Raw genomic sequence first — 16,897 nt, 5'->3', positions numbered from 1 at the left:
GAGAAGGAAAGAAATACCAGTGTGAGATTGTCCTCTCTGCCCTTCCCCGTGTCTGACTATCACCATCAGTCCACCTGTGTGGCTGTGCTCACCACCAGATACCCAGGTTCTATTATGCCATCTCCTGACCCGATTGTGGGGCTTAGTTCAGGCCAACCCTTCACGTGCAATCTATTTCTGCATCTTCTCGTCTTGTAGGATTATCATTTCCCATTTTCATCCTCCTGTGGGATCTCTCTTCCCCATCCCCCTTCCTCTTGTGGGATCTCTCTTCCCCATCCCCCTTTCTCTTGTGGGATCTCTCTTCCCCATCTCCCTTTCTCCTGTGGGATCTCTCTTCCCCATCCCCCTTCCTCCTGTGGGATCTCTCTTCCCCATCCCCCTTCCTCCGGTGGGATCTTGCTTCCCCATCCCCTTCCTCCTGATGGACCCCAGTTTTCCATTACCCTTCCTCCTGCAGATTCAGTCTCCCTATCCCTTTTGCTCAGCTGTGGTCCTTCCACCATCCCCCATCGACACTTTCCCAGTTACAAATCTTCCTCACTGTGGGACTTTCTCCCAACCTTCAACCCTGCGCCTCCCGACCCTCATACGTCAGGAACACTTTTCCAACCATCGGGGAATGGGACAGAATATGTGGAGTTTACAGGGTCACAGTGACAGACTAAATTACTGACACTCGATGAAGACCCTGGAGCTGGGCAGTGAGGGACTGCCCAGCGATGGGAACTCCAATCAGTGATTTACTGAAGGGTTTAATGTTTCCTGAAATATCCGAGTGACAGAAATACACTCAGACCCACGGTTTGAATCACTTTGTTCCTCAATTTGTCTGTCTGTGTTTAGACTTGGGCGGAATAAACTGGGAGATTCAGGAGTGAAACTGGTATCTGCATCTCTGAGGAGCCCGGTGTGTAAAATACAGAAACTGCGGTAAGTACCAGACCGTGGGAGATTGTGTCTACAGTCACTGGGTGTCTGACACTGAACATTAATGTGATCATTAATTGTGTTACTGATAAACACTGGGAGTTTGTCTGTCTCCTGTCTCTCTGTGTCCTTCACCCTCACTCGCTTTCATCTCCAGGCTGGTCAATGTCAGTCTTACAGATTCTGGTGCCGAGGATCTTGTCTCTGCTCTCAGTACAAACCAATCACTGACGGAGCTGGACCTCAGTGATAATGAACTAGGAGATTCAGGAGTGAGACTGGTGTCTGTGGCTCTGAGGAACCGGGAGTGTAAAATACAGAAACTGTGGTAAGTACCAGACTGTGGGAGATTGTGTTTACAATCACTGGGTGTCTGACACTGAATATTAATGTGATCAGTAATTGTGTTACTAATAAACACTGGGGGTTTGTACCGTCTCCTGTCTCTGTGTCCTTCACCCTCACTCTCTCTCATCTGCAGGCTGGTCAATGTTGGTCTCACAGATTCTGGTGCCGAGGATCTCGTCTCTGCTGTCAGTACAAACCCTTCACTGACTGAGCTGATCTTGGGATTCAACTCGCTCACAGACCTATCTGTCCCCGCTCTCCGCTGCCTCATATTGACCCACCCGAGTCTGAAGTGGATCGCGTGAGTGTTTGTGTTAGTGTTCAATGTGATAAAATATCAGCAGACTCATGAGTTTTCTGGTGATATTTGTCTCTGAGTATTGTTGCAATGTTAACCCCAGTCCCCTGTTACTGACACTGTTGTGTAATTTGTTTACTTCATCTTTATTCCCCCCATCTCTTTCAGTGTGTGGGGGAATCGGTTCAGTGGGACCAGGAGGATGGAACTGAGATCTCTGCAGGAACCCAGACCCGGACTGAGAGTGACTGTATGAACATATGAATGTGTGAGCATCCCAGTCCGCGAGATGGGGACATTTTGGCCGATTTCCCGTCCTCCCTTTAACGGCCGCCCTTACCTTTAATGGTCGTGCACCAGGTGTAATTCCCAACAATTCTAATGGAACTGGCTTCAGTCTTGTGGTGTGTGACGTCCGGAGCATTCCCATACTGACGTATTTCTACCTGTTGTCCACAGACGCTACTTCCACCGGATGTTTGTGTTCAAGACTTCTCCACGTGAGACCCCAGGGAATTATACAGACAGGAAGAGCCCAGGGGCCGGGGCTCAGTCTGGGACACTAGTGTCCCGGGGTGGGATTATCCCAGGGAGAGAATCCATTTGATCCTTTTGCTAAGGACGATGCATTCGGCAGTCTGGCCGATATAATGATGTTAAATTAACAAATGCCTCAGCAGTGACCCTGGATCTGCAGCGATGTGTGAAATGTGATTTTATATTCATCGGTTCCCTGATGTCAGTCATTGTTGCCAGTCAGTTAATTGTGTGTGCCTGTGTGTGAATCGGGAGCAGCTTATTTATTCCCGCACATCAGCAGCTCACACGTTGTTTAATTTACATTTGTCATGATGAAATCAATAAACCGCTGTAACTTCCTGTCTTGGTGTTGGACTTGAGTCTCATTAAAAGAGAAACAGTGATCTTGGGATACTGCTGCCCCCGAACCCGGTGAACTGCAATAATGGGTCTGAGCACCTCACACTGGTACAGCAGCATCTCATCTCCAGTCTGAGGGATGTCAGTCTCATGGTGTCTGGTTCCCAGGATCTCCTCACTCCCCATCCCCCATCCAGGCTGACCACAGCTTCCTCACACCACAGATAGATGCATTCTTCTGACCCCCATATTCCTGCACACTCTCCTTGCTCTCGCAGACAAAAATGACAAAAGAGATTGGAAGCCGATATACTGTATAATATCGGTCTTGTGTCCACAAAAGTTGTAAACAAGAGAATGGAACAGAAGCACATGGGGTGTCTGCGCCTGTCTGCAAATGGAGTAACAGCAGTTTCTGTGCTGCTCCTAGTTTTGTTCCTTTCCCGAGTTTAAACTTTGAATTTAAAATCTTTACTTGCTGATTCTTGAGGGATTCTTGACATTTCGGGTTGAGACCCTTCGTCATGACTAACTGAAAGGAAAGATAGTAAGAGATCTCTAGTCCTGACGAAGGGTCTCAACTCGAAATGTCAACAGTGCTTCTGCTTATAGATGCTGCCTGGCCTGCTGTGTTCCACCAGCATTTTTGTGTGTTGCAGTAATGAAATGATGTCATTTCTGGGAAAACTTAAAGACCTGGAAACTCAAGTCACTACACACAAAGAGGAATTGAAGATAACTAAGTAAAAACTTCTTGAAACTACAACTCGTTTGGAAAGATATCAAAATAAGATTATAGACCTGGAAACTAGGTCTCGTCAAAGGAATGTACAAGTTGATGGGCTGCAGAAAGGAGTCAAAAATGGAGATTTAACTGCTTACTTTGGTAAGCTTTTTCATACTTTATTTCCTACTATATTATCACAGCCACCTACTGTAGAAAGAGCACATAGAACTTTTACTTTGAGATCTCAAGATTCAAATAAACCACGGTCTGTTCTGGTTTGTTTTCATCATTTTACGATTAAAGATCAAATAATGTGACAGACAAGAAAACAGAGTTTTTAGATTTGAGAAATCTGAGCTCCGCTTTTATGACGATTATCCGAAGGAGATAATGGAAAAAAGATCAAAATTTGCTCTGGTAATGAAACAGGCATATGATAAGAAACTGTTTCCTTCCTTGCTTTACCCAACAAGAATTATAGTTTTTCCTCCTGATTCTCCTCCTTATACATTTTTTGATCCTAAAGTTGCACTGGTGTTTGTTCAAACTATACCTGCTGCAACTGCTGATTGAACTGTCTGGAAGATTGCTTGGTTATCTGCATATTAGCATTTCAGAAAGAAGATTTATGAATGCTTGGACATTTCATTGAGAGACTATTAGAAGAAGATTAGGGGATTTGTTCATTATTGCATATCATTGGATTTTTTTGGAGAGAAGATTTATGGTTCAAGTATGTCTGTTTAAATGGTTATTCGGACATTCAACTGAGAAAAAGAAGGTAGACTTATTCCTTTAACCTAATATCTGGTTTGATTTTTTTTTGTTTCTTTCTTAATTAACCAACTGGTAGTTTTTCCTACTAGTGGGGTTATTTCCTTCTTTTATATATACTTAGCGGAGGTTTCAATTATTTATATAATATTATTGGTATTTTTGAAAATTTAAGTATGCTATTAATGTCTCTTTTTGTTTTTTTTCTTTTCAATATATTAGTATGTTTTTTATATAATAGACTATTATAGCATCTTATAACTGAATTTAAAGCATTTTTTAGGGGATTTAATGTTAAATATAAGATGGCGCTGGTGTTTCTTTTTAAGAGATGATAACTTTTTGGTTTTCTCTTTGTCTCAAAAAGATTAAATGTAAACATGGGATAGTTTGTAGATGCTGGAATGTAAACACTTTCCTTTCTTAAGACTTCGTCGTTCCTCTTACAAGGTCAGTGAGTTTCATTTTTTTTAACCAGGGGAAGTGTTAGAGAACCTTTTTAAAATTTGTTTTTGGACAGACAGAGCAGTCTTAGCTTCGTTTTCTATCATAGGGTGCCTGCTTTTTTCTGGGCTGTGGGGACAGAGGGGTGGGGTTAGAGTTAGGGGTTTTTCCCATTGGATGGTTCTGGAGCATGCGTGTTTTCTATGTGGTTGTACTTTTCATCACCACCATTTTTGATCATCCCTTATTGGTATGTGCTCTGCACATGTGTAAAATAGAATAAAATTATAGTATGATATTTAAACGGATAAATGTAATAAGTTTGAATGTACGTGGTTGGAATCATCCTATCAAATGATAAAAGACTTTTAAAATCATTAATCGATTCCAACCTGACATAATTTTTGCCCAAGAGACGCATATCAAGGCGGGAGATCAAAATAGATTTTTCAGATCATGGAAGGGTTTGCAATGTGACTCCACTTCTCAAAGTAAAACTAAAGGACTGTCTATTTTTATTAAATCCAATATTTCATTCATTCAAGAGGATATTAAGTCAGATTTTAGTGGTAGATTTTTAATTGTTGAAGGAGTAATTTGTAACAGAAAAGTTGTTTTGGTTAATTTGTACGGTCCTAACTTAGATGATCCTTTTTTTAAAAATGTATTTGCTTTTTGCCGGATTTAAATGAATATATGTTGATAATGGGTGGGGATTTTAACTTGTTTAAATCCTTTGACAAGAGCTCAGCCAATCAGCGACTTTCAAATCACTCTGTGTCACTTATTAATTCCTTTTTGACCAATTTTGGATTGATTGAACTATGGAAATATTTACACCCTGATGACAGAGAATATTCTTTCTTTTCACATGTTTATAGAAAATATTCAAGGATCGATTATATTATAGTCGACCCTCAGTTATTGCCTAGTGTTAAGAATTGTGAATATGACACTATTGCTGTTTCTGATCATGCGCCTTTGAGTTTATCTTTTGAATTTGATGATGTTATCCTTGCCCGCCCCCCTTGGTGCCTGTCTCAGACATTATTGCAGAATTCTGACTGTTAGCCTCATTGAAACCCAGATAAAAGAATTTTTTTCTTTTTAATGATATAGAGGTATGTCTAAATTAATCATATGGGATACATTTAAAGCATTTTTACGTGGTCAGATAATTTCTTATTCAGCTAAGCTTAAAAAACAGACTAGAGTAGAATTAGATAAGATTTCAAAACAAATTAAAGACTTTGATAATATTTATGCAATTTCCCCTAATATTGACTTACTTAAACAAAGGGTGGAACTTCAATCACAATATAATTTATTATTAACTCATCCTATTGAAGGCTACTTGCTTAAGCTAAAAAGTCAATTTTATATGTTTGGAGATAAAAAAAAACTGCTTGCATTTCAATTAAAAACGGCCAGAGCCAAAAGGCAAGTTTTGAAAATCCATAGGAAAGATGGTACCCTGGCTTGGGAATATGAAGAAATAAGTAAGATTTTTATACTGAACTTTATAAATCTCAATTTCCAGTAGATTCTTCTAAAATGAATGCTTTTTTACGAAAGATTGCTTTTCCTCAAATTTCTGTTGAGGATCAAAAAAATCTTGATGCCCAAGTTACTGAAGCTGAAATTCATAAAGTCATTTTTTCAATGCAATCCAGTAAGGCCCCTGGACTTGATGGCTACCCTGTAGAGTTTTATAAAAAATTTGGAAAATTGCTCTCTTTTTTATATGTTTGAAATGTTTAAGGATTCTTTTGTGAAAGGTGAATTACCCTCTACTTTTTATGAGGCTTCTATTTAATTCTTAAAACGGATGAAGATCCTACTGATTGTGCCTCATATAGACCTATTTCATTATTGAATGTTGATGCTAAGATCCTGTCAAAGATAATGGCCAATCAGTTGGAAAATATTTTGGGTAATATTGTTTTTAAAGATCAAACAGGCTTTATAAAGGGTCGTTATTCCTTTTCAAAAGTTCGGAGATTATTTAACATTATATACTCATCTTCTTTTAAAACTTCACAATACATCATCTCTTTGGATGCTGATAAAGCATTCAATTGAGTTGAATGGAAATATTTATTTAATGTTTGTAGAGAAATTTGGTTTTGGTGTTAATTTTAATAATTGGATTAAAATGATATATAAAGCTCTGTCAATCAGCTTCCAAATGTTGCTACTCTGTCATTCATTGCCACGCCCCACTGCTGATTCCCTTCTCCTCATCATACATTCTTACCTCGACCGCCGTCCAGAGCCCCAAACTCTGTCCTGTGCAGACCTGCCTCTGGTTTCTGACCCTGCACCGTTGAACATCCAACTAATGGCTTCCCATTCTGCTTTCCGTCTTTAGAGGACAGTGGTGTTTTCTAACAACCCTTTGGAAGCAGGGAAAATGACCCATAATGTGGAAATGAGTAGTGATTAAGGAGGTTAACTCCCAATGTCATTCTTCCTCAGCCCAGAGATTTGAGGGGTGAATAACATCTCAGACAGAACTGCAGTCAACTCGACTTCTTCAATCTGCAGAAAATTTAAGACAAGCTTCTTCACCTACAGAGTGGAGACTGTTTGGAACCCATCACCACAGGGAGAGTGAGAGGGGAACAACAGGGGAGGAATTAAATGGACTGTTGTGGAACAGAATCACTGGCAGGGTCCAGCCAGCCTGAGTTGACAGGCTGAATCCGTGGAAGTGAGCCACGGATGCTGCCCGACCTGCTGAGTTCCTCCAGTTTGTACATGAAACTCCTCCCATGCTCAGTGACCAGGGTGCAGAACTGGTTGTGGTGAGCAGCAGCAATAATTGCAGAGTTCAGCACAGACAGTCACTCTTGAAATTGCATTTAGCAATGGTGATGGACAAATATCCAGCATGCAGCTTTTTTAAAATTTCTCCCCAGTGTGAACCTGGTAGTGTCATAAGGTTAGATGTTTGAGTGAATCACTTCCCAACTTCTTAGCAGGTGAATGGCCTCTCCCCAGTGTGAACTCAATGATGCACATTGAGTTGATTTGACTGAGAGAAACTCTTCCCACAGTCTGAGCAGGTGAACAGCCTTTATGCAATGTGAACTCGCTGGTGTCCCTGTAGATAAGGTGACTGAGTGAAACACTTACCACATTCACAGCAGGTGAATGGCCACCACCAGTATGAACTGACTGGTGTGCCAGCCAGTAGGGTGGATGACCGAGTGAATTTCTTCCCACAGACTGAGCAGGTGAACGGCTTCTCCCCAGTGTGAACTCGCTGGTTTCTATGAAGATGGGATGATCGATGGAATCCCTTCCCACAGACTGAGCAGGTGAACGGCCTCTCCCCAATGTGAACTGACTTGTATGCTTTTAGATTAGATAACTTAGTGAATCCCTTCCCAAACAACAAACAGATGAATGGCCTCTCCCTAGTGTGAAGTCTTTGATGTGCCTTCTGCTTCTGGGGGAGCAGGTGAACGGCTTCCCCCAGTGTGAGCTGACTGGTGCTTAAGTAGGTGAGATGACAGTGAATCCCTTCCAACAGACTGAGCAGTTGGATGGCATCTCCCCAGTGTGAACTCGCTAATGTGCCATTATGTCACATAACCTTCCCCACAAATTCAGAAGGTGACTGACCTCGCCTTAGTGTGAACGGACTGGTGTGTCCATAAGTAGTATGACCGAGTGAATCCCTTCCCACATGCAGAGCAAGTGAATGGCCTTGTCCCAGTGTGAACTCACTGATGCACCTTCAGTGGAGAGGACCAAGTGAATCCCTTCCCACAGTCTGAGTAGATAAACAGCCTCTCCCCTGTGTAAAATGAAGGTTATGCCAGGAGGTCAGATGACTGAGCGGGTCCTTTCCCAGTCAAAACAGGAAGGATCAGCAAATGAATCTCTGCCCACAATCTGAGCAGGAAGGATGACTGCATGAATACCCCGTTCCACCTCTTAAATATCTGGACAGACACAACAAAACTATTGTGTTGTGTCTGAGATTCCTGTATAGAAATTCCTTGTCATTTTTAAACTGAAAAAAGATTTACAAAATCCATCAATGGATGAAGGAGAGCATTTCAGATGAGATCACTTTAGTTGCCAAGGTGAGATCTGACATCACACTGCTGCAGTGAAATTCAACCCAAGTCAGTTTACTGGTGACGTCATCATCGAGAATGGCAGCTTAAGTCACTAGTTCCTTCGGAAAAACGCGTATTAAGTCTCGTTAACCCATCAAATACAATATTTTTCGAAAAATATTTGAACTGAAAAGAGGGGCAGGAATGGGGAAAAGGAATGGAAATAAAAAAAGTGACACTGTGGAGCCTGCGTCCGAGAGGAGTGCAGCGGGCGGCTCTCCTACCCGACCACGTGCTAGCAAGGCAGACGCCGGGCCTCGTTCAGATGAAGTGGCGAATATCTTTGAAATCCTGAAAGAGATAATGCAGGTCCAGAAAGAAATAAAAGCAGCAGCTTAGTGATTTTAAATCAGAGCTTGCCAGTGTTAATCAAAAAATAGCGGTGGGAGAGACTCGAATCGATGGAAGATCGCGTTCAAAACGTGGAACGGATACTGAGTAAGACAATAAAAATATTACATCACCTAGAAGGTAAACTGCTGGACCTGGAGGAAAGATCACAGCGGAAAAATATCAGAACCTACAACTTTCCTGAAGGAGCGGAGGGCTGGTCTATGATGGAGTTTGTTGGAAAGTTACTGCAGGATGCGTTGGAGCTTCCCCCGGCTATGAAGCTGGAAGTCAAGAGAGCCCACCGCACGTTGGTTCCAAAACCTACCCAGGACAGAAAGCCACGCTCAATAATAATCAAATTCCTTCGGTACAGCACCAAGGCAGAGATTTTATGAAGGGCCTGGGATAAGAAGAGAGCGTATTTTGACGATAAATTAATATATTTCGACCAAGATTACCCCCACCCATCCCCCGCTGTCCTCCAGAAGCGCAAAGAATACTCTGAAGTAAAGCAAGTACTAAAGCAAAATAAGATTAGATTTCAAACTCCGTACCCTGCTAAACTTCGAGTGTTTTATGACAACGGGACGCGGTTGTACCAGACAGTGGAAGAGGCGACTGCAGACAACATGACCAAAACGAGAGAAAGCCTGGCTGAAGAATTATCCCACTCCGCTTGGGAGATAGTGCGAGAATCGAGAAGGCAGGAGACTGGAGGAGGCTGAGAGAAGTATATCAGGAAGAGACCAGGAGTTTCCCAAAGACAGTTCTCAACCCCTTCAGAAGAGCCATAAGATTTGGCTAACTTTAAAAATGTGGAGAAGCTAAACAGAAGTACACGGTGATATACCTATCTCGAGAAATACTTATTATAATGTGGATTTTATATTACTTAGTTGTTATTCTTTATTTGTTCACTTACTCCTTTTTCCCCACCAAAATGAGAATATGAGAATGTGTGCATATGTGTATGTGTGTAATGTGTGTGTGTGAATATATATCTGTATATATAGGAGGAGCACACAGGGAAATCTTTTCTGTGTAATGGATTTATTCACTGACTTTTATGAATACTGCAATGGGGGCCCTCAACTCACAAGTAGGAGGGGTTATCCCCCACAGCTAGACATTTCCTCTAGCTCAACGCAGGGTCATCTACTAGAGACTTCAGCCTTGGAATCACATGTTCATTGCCATTTTTGTGTTATTTGCGTTTCTTGGTTCTTAATTGTTCAGGGAGTAGATCAATTCAGTTTTATTCTAATTTCAATGATACATTGACAGATAAATACAGATGGCTAAGGACAAGGTAAAATTCATTTCTTTTAATGTCAATGGGCTATTTAATCCAATCAAACGTAAGAGAATTTTTAACCAAAATGAAAAAAAGAACAAGCCCATGTAATATATTTACAGGAAACTCATTTAAGTGATAATGAGCATAAAAAACTAAAGAGAATGGGCTTCACTAATCTGTTTTTGTCCTCATATAAATGAGGACATAGGAGAGGAGTTGCTATTCTTATCTCAAATAAGCTAAGAAAGTTAATGCACTTTTTAGGATAATGGTTTAATTGATATACGGAGGGACCTTTTCCCTGACAGAAGGGATTACACTCATTATTCTGCTCCCCATTCTGTATATACAAGAATAGACTATTTCATAACATTTGGAAAAGAATTCTATTTGGAAACTAAATTCAAGTCTACTCAATGATCCGTACTTTAAGGAACAAATTAAAACAGAAATTGGTCGGTACTTAGAATTTAATGATAATGGAGAGGTTTCAGCTCCCATTTTATGGGATACTCTGAAGGTGGTCTTAAGAGTGAAAATTATAGTGATATCTTCTTATAAGAAAAAAATAAGGATTAAAACAGAGGAATTACAAAATAGGCTGAAGGAACTAGAGAAAAAACACAAATTGAATTTGGCACAGGATACATTGGGGAAATTAAAAGAATTAGGAATGAAATAAATAATTTGGCTCGGCAAGAAATCAGGAAAAACTTAATGTTTCTGAAACAGAGACATTATGAAAGTGGATCAAAATCTATGAAAATACTGGTGTGGAAACTGAAAAAAAAGATAGCAGAAAATAAAATTCTTAGAATTAGGGACCCAAGAACGAAAATGATAAAAAATAAGCGAAGTGAAATTCAAGAAGCTTTTGAAGTGTTTTCCAAAACTCTGTATTCCAAAGTTCCAGGGGGAAGCATAACCCAAATTGACACCACCTTGAATTCTCTAGAGTTACCCACTTTAAGCAAAAACAAAATAGAACGATGACTGCTGACATAACTGAAGTTGAATTAAAAGCTGCAATTAGTAGGCTTAAATTAAACAAGTCACCAGGATCAGATGGGTACATGGCAGAGTGGTACAAAGAACTTAAACATGAGTTAATTCCTGTTTTACTCCCCACACTGAACTGGGCTCTAAAAAAGGCACAAATGCCACCCAGTTGGAAGGAAGCGATAATCTCAGCTATACCGAAAGAAGGCAAAGATAAAATGGAATGCGGGTCATTTAGACCAATATTCGTTCTTAATGTAGATTATAGATTATTTACCTCCATCATGGCCAAATGATTAGAGGAGTTTCTACCCATACTGATACGTAACGATCAGACTGGTTTTATATGACAACGCCAGACACAAGATAATATTTGAAGGACACTTCACGTTATGGATCATATACAAAAAAATAAAATTGAAGCAATAGTGATAAGCATGGACGCTGAATAATCATTTGATTTGGTTAATTGGAATTTTCTTTACAGAGTTTTACATAGATTTGGTTTCCAAGACACAATTATTAAAACTATACAGACACTATATGACAATCCTACTGCTAGGATTAAAATCAATGGATATTTATCAAATAGTCTTACCCTAGAAAGCGGCACAAGACAGGGTTGTGCACTACTCTTTGCGTTATATCTGGAACCATTAGCTCAATACATCAGACAAAATGAAGATATCAGGGGAATTACTCTTAAAGGGACAGAGCATAAATTGGCTTGTTATGTGGGTGACATTTTGATCTATCTCAGGCAACCAACATACTCTTTACCTAAATTGATGCAATCCTTTGAACAATATGGTCAATTATCAGGATACAAGATCAACATAGATAAAACCCAATTACTTTCATATTGCTGTAGCCCACCAAGAGAAATTGAAAGTCGATACCCCTGGGCATGGCGCAAGGAGTCTCAAATATTTGGACATCATTATGCCAAAAGATTTGGCAAAATTATCAGAATGTAATTATCAGCCTTTATATAAAAAAATAAGGAAATTGTGGCAAGATGGAACATGATTCCTTTTTTCAGTCTCAGTTCATGGATTGAGTCTATTAAAATGAATATACTGCCCAGACTGTTATATCTCTTTCAGACCCTACCAATAGAGATTAATCAAAATCAATTCAGTGAATGGAACAAGATGTTATCAAGGTATGTTTGGCAGGGTAAAAGGCCGAGAGTTCGTCTTAAAACTTTGCAATTAGCAAAGGAAAAGGGGGGATGGGGCCTACCTTCTCTTAGGGATTATTATTTTGCAGCCCAGTTGAGAGCTGTGATATGTTGGTGCAACCCATCATATGACGCTCAATGGAAAAACATTGAGGAACGGGTACTTCCCATCCCCATACAAACAATTTTGGCTGGTAACAACTTGCAAAGTTACATAAATACTATTGATAACCCATGGGTGAAATTGACTCTTAAAATATGGAAAACTACTATAAAAGAATATAATTTAGAGGGAAATATTGCAATTCTTAAATGGTGTGCATATGACTCGGATTTCACACCAAATAAATTGGATGCTAGATTTAAGGATTGGGCAGCTAAAGGAATAACAGTTCTTTGCAACATAATGAAAGAAGGAACACTGTTCAGTTTTGAAATGCTTAAAGCGAAACACTTATTAGAAAAACAATTTTTATTGGTATTTACAGATGCGACAGTATGTTAGTAAGATGCTTAAAAATGTAACCAAGGTAAATACATGCTTGATAGAGCTCTTTAGAAAAGCATATAATTCTGATAATGGTAGTAGAATCATTTCAAGCATGTATAAGGGGTTGTCAAATCTTAAAACACATTCGACTTCATACATTAAAACAAAATGGGAGAAGGAAGGAGGGATAATTATATCTGAGGAAGAATGGATGACAATATGGGGATACCAATGGAAGTGTACCAGTTCACAGAAATGGAGGGAGTTTGGATGGAAAAACTTGATAAGATATTTTATTACACCCCCTCAGAAATCCCATTATGATAGTAACCTTCCTGTTTGCTGCAGCAATTGTGGAAATCAAAATGCAAGTTATCATCATATTTTTTGGGACTTCCCTGTTATCCAAAACTGTTGGAGGGGGATACACAATGCCCTACAAGACATCTTTAAATGTGAGATACCCTTAGATAGTAAGACCATATATTTTCGATATATACCTCAAGAATGGTTGAAAAGAGATAAATATTTAATGAATACACTGTTGGTGGCTGGTAAAAAGACTCTTGCTAGGAAATGGTTATCACAGGAGAGCCCAACTTTAAATATATGGATGGAAATTACAATGGACATTTACAAAATGGAGAAGGTAACAGCATCTGTTAACCATAAGCTGGAACAATTTGATTCATACTGGGAAAAATGGTTTAACTACATAATGCCTCATAGGCCTGATTTTACTCACAAATCGATGAATCTGTTGTAAAATAAAAAGATCACTCCCTACTTGTACATAGTTCTTGCCTTTTGTTTGCTTTTTCTTTCCACTCTTTTCTATAAATGTATACCTCAGATAAATACTTTGTGGAGATTTGTGATATATATGATATATATGTTCTATGTTTGAAATACATCTTATGGAAATAATTGTTTGATGATGAACTTAAATAAAAAAATCAATTACAATGAAATTCAACCCCAGTCGGTGAGAGAAATTATCTTCTAAATGTGCACAGTGCAGGTATATGGAATGCCCATCAAATTCTCTGATGCTCTTCCTGTCTCTAATAGAATGGGTACAGAGGAGATATCAGGGGTAAGTTTTTTTACACAGAGAGTGGTGAGTGTGTGGAATGGGCTGCCGGTGACAGTGGTGGAGGCGGATCTGATCAGGTCTTAATAGAGACTCCTGGGCAGGTATATGGAGCTTAGAAAATTAGAGGGCGATGGGTAACCCTTGGTCATTTCTTAGGTAAGAACATGTTCGGTCAGAAGGGTCTGTATTGTGCTGTATGATTTTTTTCTATGTTTCTGCCCTCTCCAATCTGTGACTTGGCTCAATCTGTCTCTCTCCATTGGTATTATTCCCTGTTTCCACTGAGCTGCATGGGTGCCTGGCCCCACAATAACTGAAACACTCACACAAATAGTCTTTGTTGTCCTGCAACTTGGATTTTCTTTTACATACTGTTAATTTAATGTGCCACATTTTTAAAGCCATGTAAAAATTTTCTGCTGAGATGAATGGTTGCACCGCACAGCTGTTAAACGGAATTACGGTATTATTTAAGGTTTTTGTCACAGTCATAGAAAAGTACAACACGGAAACAGGCCCTTTAGCCCACTTAGTTTGTGCTGAACTATTTAAAATTTTACTCCCATACCTCTACCATCCAGGTACCTAAACAGACCTCTAACATGTTGAAATTGAGCTTGCGTGCACCATTTGTGCTGGTTGCTTATTCCACACCCGGACAACCATCTGTGCAAAGAAGTTTCCCCTCATGTTCCCCTTAACTCTTCACCTTTCACCCTTAACTCATGGCCTCTGGTTGTAGTCCCACCCAATCTCAGTGGAAAAAGCCAGTTTGCATTTACCCTATCTGTAATTTTGGTACACCTCAATCAAATCTCCACTAAATCTTCTACATTCCAAGGAATAAAGTCCTGACCTCTTCAATCTTTCCTTATAACCAAAGTCCCCCAGACCTTGCAACAACCTTGCAAGGTTTCTCTGAACTCCTTCAACCTCTTTTACATCTTTCCTGTAGGTTGGTGACCAAAACTGCACACAATGTTCCAAATTAGGCCTCACCAATGTCTTGTACAAAGTCAACATAACATCCATCTCCTGTACTCAGTACTTTGGTTTATGAAGGCCTATGTGCCAAAACCTTTCTTTGTGCCTGTGACACCACTTTTAGTGAAATACAGACCTGTATTCCCAGATCCCTTTCTTCAACAACTCTCCTCAGTGCCCGACCAGTCACTGTGTAAGACCCACACTAGTAGGTCCTACCAAAGTGCAACACCTCACACTTGTGTCTGCATTTTCCATTTCTCTACCCATTTTGCCAGCTGGTTCAGATCGTACTGCAAGCCATGATAGTCTTCCTCATTGTCCACTACACTCCCAGTCTTGTTTTCATTCACAAATTTGCTGATCCAGCTAACCATGTTATCATCCAGATTACTGATATAGATGACAAACAACAACAGATCCGGCACTGATCCCTATGACATACCACTAGTGTGTCATAGGCCTCCAGTCAGAGAGACAACCATCTGCTACCACACTCCAGCTTCTCCCAAAGACAGTATCTCATCCAATTTACTATCTCATCTTCAATGCTGAATGACGGAACCTTCTTGACCAACCTTCCACGTGAGACCTTGTCAAGTGCCTTGAAACATCAACTGCCTTGCCTTCAAGCACTTCCCTGATAACTTCCTCGAGAAACTTTTAAGATTGGTTAGACATGAGGTACCTTACACAAAGCCTTGCTGCCTGTCCTTAATCAGTCCACATCTATCCAAATACTTATACAATATATCCTGTTCCTGCACATATGTTCTAATAACTTTACAACTACTGATGTCAAGCTCGCCAACATACTAGTTCCTAGTTATTTTTAGAGCCTTTCTTGAGCAGTGGAACGACATTGGCTATGCTCCAGTACCTCACTTGTTACTAAGGATGATGTAAACATCTGTGCTTGGGCCCCAACAATTTCTGCACTTGTCTTCTGCAGGGTCTTAGGGAACAGCTTGTCATGCCCTGGGGATTTATCCATGCTAATTTGCTTTAAGACAGCAAACACCTCCACTTCCGTATTCTGTACAGGGTCCATGAAGTTGATGCTGCTTTGCCTCACTTCTATAGACTGTGTTCATCTCCTGAGTAAATACAGATACAAAAATAATATTTAAAATCTCCCCCATCTACTTTGTCTCCTCGTACAGATTACCATTCTGATCTTCCAGTGTGGGCTTGATTCTGTACTGACCTTTTCCATGTTTCTATGACAGAAAGCTGGCCAGACTTGACTGGAAGGGAAAACTGGTAGTAGCAACAATGGAGCAATAATGGCTGGAGTTTCTGGGAGCAATTGGGGAGGTGAGTGATAGACATATCCCAAAGAAGTGGAAGCATTCGAAAGGCAGGAAGACACAACCATGGATGAAATGAGAAGCCAAAGAGAGGGCAAACAAGAGCAAAAACTATTGGAAAGCTTTTAGAAACCAACGGAAGATGACTAAAAAAGGTCATAAAAAAGTGTGTGGAATTATGATCTTGTAGTCATTAATGAGTTGGTTACACCCAACAGCCTGAGCCATTTAGAGGAACAACATATCCAGGGCCTCAATATCTTTGAAAGCCAAGGTTCCCTGCACCAGTTACAATTCAATTTTTATTTAGGCAGGCACATACAAACACTACACCACCAAAATTTCACTTCTGAAGAATTGCCACTTACCAAGTACACTTTTACCAAATATCATCCTGTCCCAATTCACACTTGTCAGATCCTTAAAACTGACCTTTCTCCAATTCAGAATCTCAAAGGAGGCCCGGGCGACTGTTTTTCTGTAATCACTTGGAATCTCATAGCATTATGATTACTAGATACAAAGTGTTTCCATACACTAATTTCTGTCATTAGCCCTGGATCGCTTGCTAATAACTTATTGCACACTTCTACGTCGGGAATTCGACATACTTGTAGAAGGTTTGCATACTTGCATATGGGTTGCACTTGAATCCCGGGGGACCAATACCCT

The 16,897-nt window shown here is 40.1% G+C and overlaps 1 protein-coding gene across 10 annotated transcripts in view; it reads left to right on the top strand.

The window, feature by feature from the left end:
* LOC132394265 (NACHT, LRR and PYD domains-containing protein 3-like) overlaps positions 1–14,592 on the top strand; it is a 123,625-nt gene extending 109,033 nt beyond the window's left edge. For 8 of the 10 annotated variants that reach the window (XM_059970172.1, XM_059970169.1, XM_059970171.1 and 5 more), the window contains 4 exons: positions 847–933; positions 1,088–1,258; positions 1,412–1,579; positions 1,745–2,455. In XM_059970172.1, coding sequence (XP_059826155.1) covers positions 847–933; positions 1,088–1,258; positions 1,412–1,579; positions 1,745–1,832 — 514 coding nt within the window. In that variant the 3' untranslated portion in view covers positions 1,833–2,455. Of the gene's footprint in view, positions 1–846; positions 934–1,087; positions 1,259–1,411; positions 1,580–1,744; positions 2,456–3,114 lie in introns of those variants that run through there. The other 2 variants (XM_059970166.1, XM_059970165.1) reach the window with 2 other exon arrangements.
* The last annotated feature ends 2,305 nt before the right edge of the window (positions 14,593–16,897 follow it).

This window comes from Hypanus sabinus, chromosome 5 (genome assembly GCF_030144855.1).
Source record: "Hypanus sabinus isolate sHypSab1 chromosome 5, sHypSab1.hap1, whole genome shotgun sequence".
Lineage (NCBI taxonomy): Eukaryota > Metazoa > Chordata > Chondrichthyes > Myliobatiformes > Dasyatidae > Hypanus > Hypanus sabinus.
This window is presented reverse-complemented; position numbering and strand designations above follow the sequence as displayed.